This window comes from Tauraco erythrolophus, chromosome 6 (assembly GCF_009769465.1).
Source record: "Tauraco erythrolophus isolate bTauEry1 chromosome 6, bTauEry1.pri, whole genome shotgun sequence".
Taxonomy (NCBI): domain Eukaryota; kingdom Metazoa; phylum Chordata; class Aves; order Musophagiformes; family Musophagidae; genus Tauraco; species Tauraco erythrolophus.
Window position 1 is genome coordinate 11,297,198 of NC_141470.1, and position 9,279 is coordinate 11,306,476.

A 9,279-nucleotide genomic window follows, 5' to 3' on the forward strand; every position below is an offset into this window, starting at 1 on the left:
AGGTCAGGGCCAAAGCTGGAGGGTATTGAGGCTTATGATTCCCAGCTACATGGGTGGGATGAGGCACCTACGCACGTTTGCTAATTTGAGGCTAAATCGCATGTCCAAGATGAAGCTGGGAAGGGAAGATGGATGCAGATGAAGGCTTGGCTCTGCAGACAGAGAGCGGTCCCCCTCTCTTTTTGGGATTTTGGGGCTTGAGAAGATGCTGCCAGGTGGTGGGATGCTCAGGAAGGGTCCCTCCCAGCTGGTGTCATGTGTTTTTGGCTGGCATCGATGTGCCACCTTAGCATGGGACATCTGCACAGGACTTGGTGCTCCCAAGCATGGCCCAGGAATGGCTCTGAAGATCTCGCCATTGTTTTTTGGTCATGGGTGCAAGCAATTATATGGAACCAAAGTGCACCTGGCCCGTCTGGACCACCCCCAACCAGTCACAGGGCAAGGTGAAGCCCAGTCCCATGGGAATCAGGCAGAAGGGCAATGTGAAGTAAATGGCTTTTGTGCACTGATGTCTCACTGAAAGGGAAGGCTGGAGGGGGCTGGAGGTAGGAGAAAAAGCCTCAGTGGCAGCGGAGGGACACACAGGGTGGCATGGCTTGCGGTGGCTGATGCCCCAGCGTGAGAAGGCTCACTCTGGCTGTGCAGGGAGGGGAGCCGGGAAGGGAAATCATTTCAGAACTGGAAATTACGCCAAGCCCGGAGGGCTGTGGACATCCTGACAGCACGGGCCTGGGGACAAGGGTCAGCAATGACTTCCCATGAGAACTATTCATAGGCAAATGCAGCTGTGATCCTCTATCACTGGGGACGCCTTACTAAAAAGCGCTCTGTTGGAGCGGCTGCCAAGAAAACATCCATTTCTGGGGTGGCTTTCCGTCTTGGCGGGGATGAGTGCCATCACAGCGGCAGGCCCCAGAGGCAGAGATTAGTGCCTGAAGCTTTTAATCCCGCACAGCCGCCGGTGGAGGAGCATCCCGCCCGCTGTGCCCTCGCTGCATCTGGCCTCCAAATGAAGCAGATCCCCTCCCCAAAAGAGAGAATCAAGGAGAAAAGCTAGCTGTTAATTAAAGACACTCTGAAACCCATCTTCATCTCGCCGGGAGGTGGGCTGGAGTGTTTTTGGAAGGTGGGCACCAGCGGCAGCAGACAGACAGACGACGGTGCAGCTGGGAAGAGGTTGCAGGACGTTCCCAGCAATCAGCAGCTGGAGAAGGGAAGGAGTGGGCTGGGAGCTCGGCAATAACACCTGGAAAAGGAGAGGAGGGGAGAGCTGGTGTCTGATCCGCAGACACAAGCTGGGAGCGTGTGGGCAAGCATGTAGGAGGGCTTGGCGGCTGCAACGGGGAAGTTTTTCTCTTTGTCTGAAGGCACAGCTGTGCCTCGTCCTGCCTTGCTGCCTGCATTTCCCAGGCGTTTCTTTTTGAGCCTGTCTGCTGAAACTCCTGGTTCTACCTCCCACACCTGAAAAATGCCTTCAGATCATCTCAGGTTGAAAAGACTGCTACCTATCTGGCTGAGGAGGAGCAGAGACTGGGCTCTGCCTGGCTTGGTCCTTGCCGAGGCCCAGGGGAGCCAGGAGCCACCTCCCCTAGTTTTACAGGAGACACTGACGTGGCTGAGGTCTTTTCTGCCCACTTGCTCCAGCCCATGAGGGAATTAGTACAAGGCAGGGGAGGGTTAAAACGTTTTTTTCCTATGAGCTCTGCAATGTTGTCCTGCAATGACATTTGCCCTAGCAAGGAATTATTCTCCCTCTGTCTTAATGTTTATGTACTAAATACTTGTTCCTCTGTCTTTGTTCTCCTTTTCCTTAATCAGAAGTGCCTAGATCTTAACCAAAATGTAGGCAAAGAGCCCCTCTGAGGAGAGGAACCTGGCTGTGTGTGAGTCTAGAGGGAAACTTGGAATAAACCTCAATATTTCCAAGTCATTAGTGAGCAATGTCTCTTCTCCATCTTCTGTAGCCGAGAGGCAGGGACCAGATCTCAGGAGAGAGAACTCCAGAGAATGAAACTTCTGGCTAAACCAGAGACAGAGATGTTTTCCAGCTGCAATTACAAACCTTGAGACGTGGGTGAGGGAAGGAGACTTGCAAGAGAGGGGGAATTTCCTTTCCATGCCCCAGAGAAATCCCTTCATTTGACCAGCAGGGCTTGTGAACGAGCCGAGAGCCGCTTTAGCCCCACGGCTTAGGGAGCTTCACCGCTTTTGTTTCAGTATTAAACAGCTGGAGGGATGTTTCCACTAAGAATATGTGCAATAACAAAATCATTACTCTCCCTAATTATCCTCGCTAATGTGCACTTACGGCCAGAAGACCTATTCCAGATTACTGAATTCGGTGAATTTATTAGCAAGGAAGCAGCAGAACAGGATTAGAAATCCCAAAGGTAGGCCATTACATAATGCACCGCACTCATTTATTTTGACAAGCTCAGTTTAGCTTTAATTATTTATGATAATGAACTGAAATGCCTTCTCTAGGCTGTTTTGTATAAGTAATGGAGGCTTCCTGAAGCACACCACATGCATCTGCTGCTCAATGTTTCCTCAGGAGTTGGACAAGAGACAGAAGACAAGGGGAAGGGTGCAGGGACATCACTAATTCCCAGACGCTAAAAATACCTACAGCAGTGCTGGAGAAACATGCTGCCAGATTGTAGGGTATCGTGTGCTACTTGCACTGCATGCTTGGAATAATTCGCTGCAGACAAATGGTGGGCTGTGAAAGACCCTGCAGTGGCCAAAGCTGCACCATCATGTATCAGTTGTGGCTCCCAACTGGAGAGGTAAACTCCATTTACCTGTCATGGATTTGGCTCGTGATATTTTTCTAGGTTGTTTCTTGCCAGAAAGTCACCACTTGTGCTCTCTAATGATCCATGGTCCATTTTGTCCTGTCCCTTAGGCCCTAATGAGATCCGTGTGGGACTACTGCATCATTGCAGTGCCGCTGATATTCGCCTTCAGCATGCTGGGCACCATCACCGACAGCATCCTCACCAAGGCTGTCCCCTCCTCTGACACTGGTAAGACTCATAAAAAGAGATCAGACCGGTCTTTTCTCAGTTTTGAGTCCATCAGGTGCTTCCCGGCTCTCACTGCTGCTGTCGAGCGCTGGGCCACGTTCATGGAGAACGCCCGGTTCCCCAACAGATCTGGCTTGGTAGTTGCGTGTGATGGGTGTCAGCAGAGCAGATGAATGGGCACTGGTGGGGCTAATACAGGATGAGCTCAAACAACACTGAGCAAGCATCCCACCACCAAGTGCTCCCAGTCCTGTGCTGCCTGCTGACATCCATAGGGCTGGACGCAGTAAAGGAAATCTCTCCCAAACTCTCCTTTCCATGTGAACCCAAGATGTGTTCAAGGAAAAAAAAAAAACCAAGCTGTTTTTCCCCCATGAGGGTGACTGAGGGGGCTGTTTGTTCACGCCTTTTAATTTAGGGCATCTCAGGAGGGTATTCTGCACTGCTCTTTGGAAACATGTTTCACCTGATGCAGTAATTGCCCCCCTCTCTACAGTTTGGCCGTGTTTCAGTCCAAGAGTTACTCTGTACAAGAGGGCTGAAATGCAGTGGCAGACACACAAATATTTATACCTGGGTTTTTTTTGCTGTCGACAAAGAAAATACGCCTACGTTGTTGTCACAGGAGCCTTGCTGAGTTTGTCCCAGGATGGGGCTGGGTTAACTCGGTTTGGTGTCTTTTGCTCAAGCTCTTTCAGGATTTGCTCCCCAAACCGCGTTCACCAGTACCAGAGAGTTTCTCTGCTCTAGCTGAGCCTTGCTAGGATGCCAGCCTGCACCCTTCGTCTTCCCTAGCAGCTGCCTGAGCAGATACCTCTGCGCAGACCCTACCAGGAATGGGAGTTACAGTTTGCACAGCCCATTAGTGAGGTTTATAAAACACTTTTGAAATGCTTCTGGATGAAGAGCTTTTCTAAATGTCACTTCAGTAGTTTATTTGTAGAGCTGACCACCGCATCTCCTACAAATTCTGGGAGCCTGCAATTTCCGAGTGCGATACTTCTACCTGGGAGGACCACTTAGTTCCTGGGGAGGTGAGGACTGGGGGGTGTCCCAGCCCCTGCACTCAGATGGGAAGAAAATCTGCTGTTTCATGAGTCGGAGCGATGTTCATGCAAGGAGGGAGAGCCAGGGACGAAGGGCACCAAGTGGCTTTGGGATGTACAGCCAAGCTGGAATTCATCCAGGATCTTCTCAAAGGGGCTTTGTGAGGAAAACCAGAGCATTGTTTGGCTTTTAAAGCCCGGAGGCAAGCTTTGGTCAGTGAGGAAAACGGGTTTAGTTGCCTCACCCTGCTCCCCGCTTGCATATGTTGTTAGGTCAGCTCGTGCCTTGGTGGGATGGATGGTCTCTGCGTGGCCGGGCAGGACAGCAGGGCAGGACAGAGGCAGCTTGTGGGACAGCGTGGACAATCAGGAGGGGATTGTGGGATGTCAGGAGAGCCACGGGCTATCCAAGGCTTTCTCCTGCCTGTCCATCCTGGGCTGGTGCCATGCCAAGCGCTACTACAAATTGCAGAGTTACAGCTGGCTCGAAACTGAGTATGCCAAGGAGGGATGCTGCTGGCACGGAAGATCGCAGCGCTGGGGGAAAATCCTGTCTCCATAACTCTTCCCTGGCCCTCACCTTTCAAACTTTGCTTCCTCCTTGCAACATTTCTGAGGGAAGAGGCATCTGATGGTTTTGGGCTTGTTTTGGAGGCACCCGGAGAAGAGGCCAGGGTGAAGACAGGAATGTCTGACACAGCAGAGCCACGTCCCGGCGCGCTGCCTCCCCGCAGCAGCTGCGGCAGGGATGGCGTGGGTGTCTCACAGAGAAATGCAGCTATTAAAATGCCTGCCATCCATCTCTGGCCGTGGGTGGCACCCAGCAACGGCTGCTCCACCCGTACAGCAGCGAAAAGGCCGCTCCTTCCCATGTGAGCCCAAGACTGGCTCTGCAAAGCAAGAGTTTTGGTAGCGCGTTAAGAATCCCCACTTTTCTAAGAGTGTGGAAATCTGTCTTTAGGAAAAAGCCTTGCTGCCACCACGTCGAAAACTGGTGCGCTAACTTGCAACGACTGTTAGTCAATGCAAGGAAATCGCACATTGGGAATTTGCCTTTGGAAACGTCACTTCTGAGCCTTGCTGCTGTCTTTTCATGATGTTTTTACAAGCCTGGGGCTGGCAGAGCCTGTGGAGGTTTTTCTTTGGGCCAAGGAGAGTCTTTCCGAGGAGCTCAGGTGTCCATCTCATCATGGGGCTGGAGCGGATGGGGCGTTGCAGGAGGATAATCCGTCCGCCCTTGCTAGACTCTGAGTCATTCGTAAATAGGTGCCTCGGAAAGGGAGCAGTAGGATGTAGGATGGCACCATCCCTTGCACCCATCATCCTGCTTTCAGGACCGATGCAACGTCACTTCCTATTGAAGCTGATGAGTTTTTCACTTGCTCTTTCCTTATGGCTGGGGCTTTGCACTGAAGGGAGGGGAGCGGAAATGATTTCATTCATTTCCTTTTGAAATTTTTTTTTCTTCTCCTCATCTTCAAAGGCAGGAAGGGAAAATTCTGCCCCACGTGCACATACTGTTCAGCTGGTGGGAGGACAGTCCTGAGCCCAGGGGAACTTGCATCCACACAAGCACTCCTTGTCAACCCTGGTCCCTGCCCGAGAATGGAGGTCTTGTTTCTGCACAGAGCCCCGCACCCCTGAGGGACAGAGGGAGGGAGGAAGCCCAGCAGAGCTTCCCTGCATAACGGACCCATGCTTCGTGATTTTATTTGCACATCAGAGGCGAAACCTCAGGAGGAGAGCTTGCAGCCAGGCAGGGCTTGGCGTGTTGAGCCCCCCCAGCTTTGCTTGGGCTTTGCCGCTTCGAAGGCAGCGATGACCTAAACATTGAATTAGGCCCCGCGATTGCCCCATGGGCACAAGACTGATCTGGGCCAGCACCATCATCTGAGCGCAGCAACAGGATGTGAGCTGGAAAAGAGGGCGAGCCGGGGCGCCCGGCACAGCGGAGGGTGGGAGGAAGGACGGAGCCGACCGGCTTGGGGAGCCGCCAGCACCCAACCCTGAAACCTGTGGGAGGAGGGGAGGGCTGGGGCAGGAGGGGAGGATGGGCACCCTGCCGAGACAGGTCATGCCAGGTACGGGAAAAGGGGGCAAAAAGCTGGAGACGGAGGAAAAAAGGGCAGGGAAGGTTCAGAAAGTGGGATAACCATGATGAAGAAGGTGAGCACGTGCATTGGCAGAGGTGTGCAAAGCGACGCAGGAATGTTTCTGCTGACGTGGTGACTTGTCCCAGTTAAAGGGCTTGCCTTAAATTAGGTCCATCACATGCACAGCTTTGCAACAGGGCTAGGGCCACGCTGCAGAGCCGAGATTTACCATGTCCCAAAGCTCGAGGGCGTCTGACACGAGGGATCTAATTTAAGCCTATTAAATAGAAATTATCTTTCTCAGCAATATGTTGAAGATGTGTAGAGGGAGAACCCAGCCTTTTAAGAGGATGGATTTCTGCTCCTAAAAAATAAAAAAGGAAAGGAAAAAAAGTGCCTCCTCAATCATAAGAGCCAGTTTGGCAATTGCACGTAGTAATTAGCTTAATTCAAATACCTAGAGGGGAAAAAATAATTGCAAAACCTGCCCAGAAAGTTTGGTGGTTGTAGGATGGTTCCCATTGGCAAAGGGTCAAGGCGAGGTCCCACCCATCACCTTTGTGTTCCCATGCGCGGGAGGAGCGCTCGGCAGCGCTTTCCGGGAGATTTCCCTCTCTGCACAGCTACGCCCTCGGCTCGGGCTCATTGCACAAGTATTTTAAGCACGCTGATAAAAGCCCAGCAGTCGCTGGCCGGCACTACGCGAACACCTGGGTGCTGCTTCTCTCTCGGAGCTGGGGATCATTTCCCTGTGGCTGCCCACGTTAATTAGCACACTCAGCTCCACATCTTCTTACATGCGGGACAGCATCCTCCTCATCCTTCCCGAACACTGCTGGCCTTCTGCGGCAACAGTGCCTCGACACACGTCTTGGTGGAAAATCGATGGCAACAGCCCAAATAATCATACTGATATTAAAAAAAAAATAATTGCAAACATCATTTCAGAGCGGGGCGCAAGTTTCTTGCACATGCTGGCCACTTGCCCTTCCTCCTAGTGTTGGGGGCTAATGATTTTTCTGGCCAGCCAGGTATTTTCTGCTCCCCGGAGCGATAGCCGTCCTGCACGAAGACCACAAGGCGAAGAGCGCGCCAGGTGCGTGGGGACCATCTTTGCGTCCCGTGAGATGTCCTGGCCGTCCATCTGTGTGTGGAAAAAAAACCCTGCCTTTGCCAAACTGGAGGTGCTTTCCCGCCTGCCAGGTTCCTGTTAACAATGCAAATGGAAGAGCTGCTGGAGGAAAACAGGCCCAGCTGGGAGAAGGGCTCCCATTTCCATCCAAATTCAACTATCCATTCTTCTTGCAAAGGGAGTGGGGGAGGATCTTAAGGGGGTTCAGTCTTTATCTGTGGTTTGATTTATTTATTCTTAAAGACCTAGTTAGACCTAAGCCTCTCGCTCCTGCTAAGCCCTCGAGAGCTGTTCCTCTGTCCCACACTAGAGAATAAATGCCAATAGCAGCTTGGGTGAAACAGGGCGCTTGCAGGTAATTATGATATTGGGAGAATCTGTGAGATTTGCTTGGGACTCTCAAACATGACCCTAGAAATTACCTCTCCATCCCTAACCCCGTGCCGTAGTTACCAGCCCTGCTGGATGTAACGTTAAGAAGCATCATCTGGGGCCAAAGGCGTCCTTGGACCCCCGGTGAAGGCGGCGGTGAGCACCGGCTTGCCTTTAGGGCAGCATTATGGTCATCCAGACCGTTGAGTGAAGAGCTGAGCTGGCTGGTGGTGGAAACTAGTCCCTATGCCTCCAGGAGTCCGAGCCTTACCGAACCTTAATTGGACCTCTATAAATTAATGCAAGAGATTATTTGAAGTGATTTGCTACTGCTGCAGGGGAATGCCATCAGGGACGAAGAGGCTCCCACACACTCTTCTCTGCTTTCCCATCCCAAGACTTGCCCTCACCCTGACGTCTGCCTGTCTGCCATCTCTCCTAGGTACCATGCTCGGGATTTGCGCCTCGGTGCACCCCTTGACCCGGACAGTTGGCCCGACCATCGGCGGAGTTTTATACAAACAATTCGGAGTCTCCTCCTTCGGCTATTTACAATTAATTGTCAATATAGTTTTGTTTGTTTACCTCTTAAAGAGTAAAATCCCACTGAGAGAGATGAAAAGCCAATAATTCAGCTGCAAGAAAGCAACTCCCTTACTTTTTCCATAGAAATAAAGATGTGCTTGAGTTTTATTTTTGATTCTATAAACATGGAATAAAACCGTTTGAACAATCCCTTGCCTTTCATCAACATTTGCACCTAGAGTAAGGGACAGATTGGTTTGCAAAGGCCTTGGAGCTGTGCTGGAGCAGCTGGCAGCCGCGGGCCCCCAGGAACTATCAGGTTCCCCCTGCAGCGGTGGCTGTCGTTGCAGGCAATAGCTCCAGATCCTCAGCTGTTGTCAGGCAGCATTTCTGCTTGGATTCACCAACACTAAGGGGATTAGGAGCCAGGGCCTCTGCTCTGGTTTGGCCTTTTGTTTCACACACACACCCCCACACACCACCCCCCCCCGCAGCGGTACTAAGGAAAATCGAGGTAAAACACATCTGCTTTTTGAGTGTCGTTTTGCTGCATTAAATGCACCTCTGGCATTCATTGTGCATGAGGGGAATCGAGGCCAAAGGCTGTAGCCAAACCTTTCCTACATCCACAGCTCACTCTCATGCAACCCTGCCTCTGCACGAGCCTGGCGGGCAGCAGCGTAGCTGCCAGCAGTGTGCAAGAAGGATGCAAAGCCCCAACATAGTACAGTGCAGTGCCAGAGCCTCCCTGCTGCTTCGGATACAGGGGCCAACCCTCCTTCCAGTTGTTTTTTTTTTCCCCTTTTACAGTCTCTCTTGCTCTTACTACAGGCTGCTTGTAATTACATACTTTGCAACTTCCTCTAGTACAAAGTCTCCTGCAAGAATTGCACTGATCTTGGGAAGGGGAAATTACCTGATTGAAATAATTACCAAATTTGGAGCATTAGAAGCGAGTACTTTGCCTGCTAAGCTCATAGTCCTGACTGCCGAAGCTGACTCATGTGCTGCAGCATTGCTCTTGAGGAAGCTTAAGTTAGTTAGTGATAATTGAGCCTCACGAGATAAAACTTCAGTAG

General features: G+C 51.5%; 1 protein-coding gene across 1 annotated transcript in view; it reads left to right on the plus strand.

Moving 5' to 3' along the window:
* The window catches only part of SLC67A1 (solute carrier family 67 member 1), a 63,273-nt gene extending 54,968 nt beyond the window's left edge, over nucleotides 1–8,305 (plus strand). Inside the window, exons 10-11 of the mRNA XM_086613483.1 lie at nucleotides 2,912–3,032; nucleotides 8,118–8,305. Of these exons, the coding sequence (XP_086469609.1) occupies nucleotides 2,912–3,032; nucleotides 8,118–8,305 (309 nt within the window). The remainder of the gene's footprint in view (nucleotides 1–2,911; nucleotides 3,033–8,117) is intronic.
* The last annotated feature ends 974 nt before the right edge of the window (nucleotides 8,306–9,279 follow it).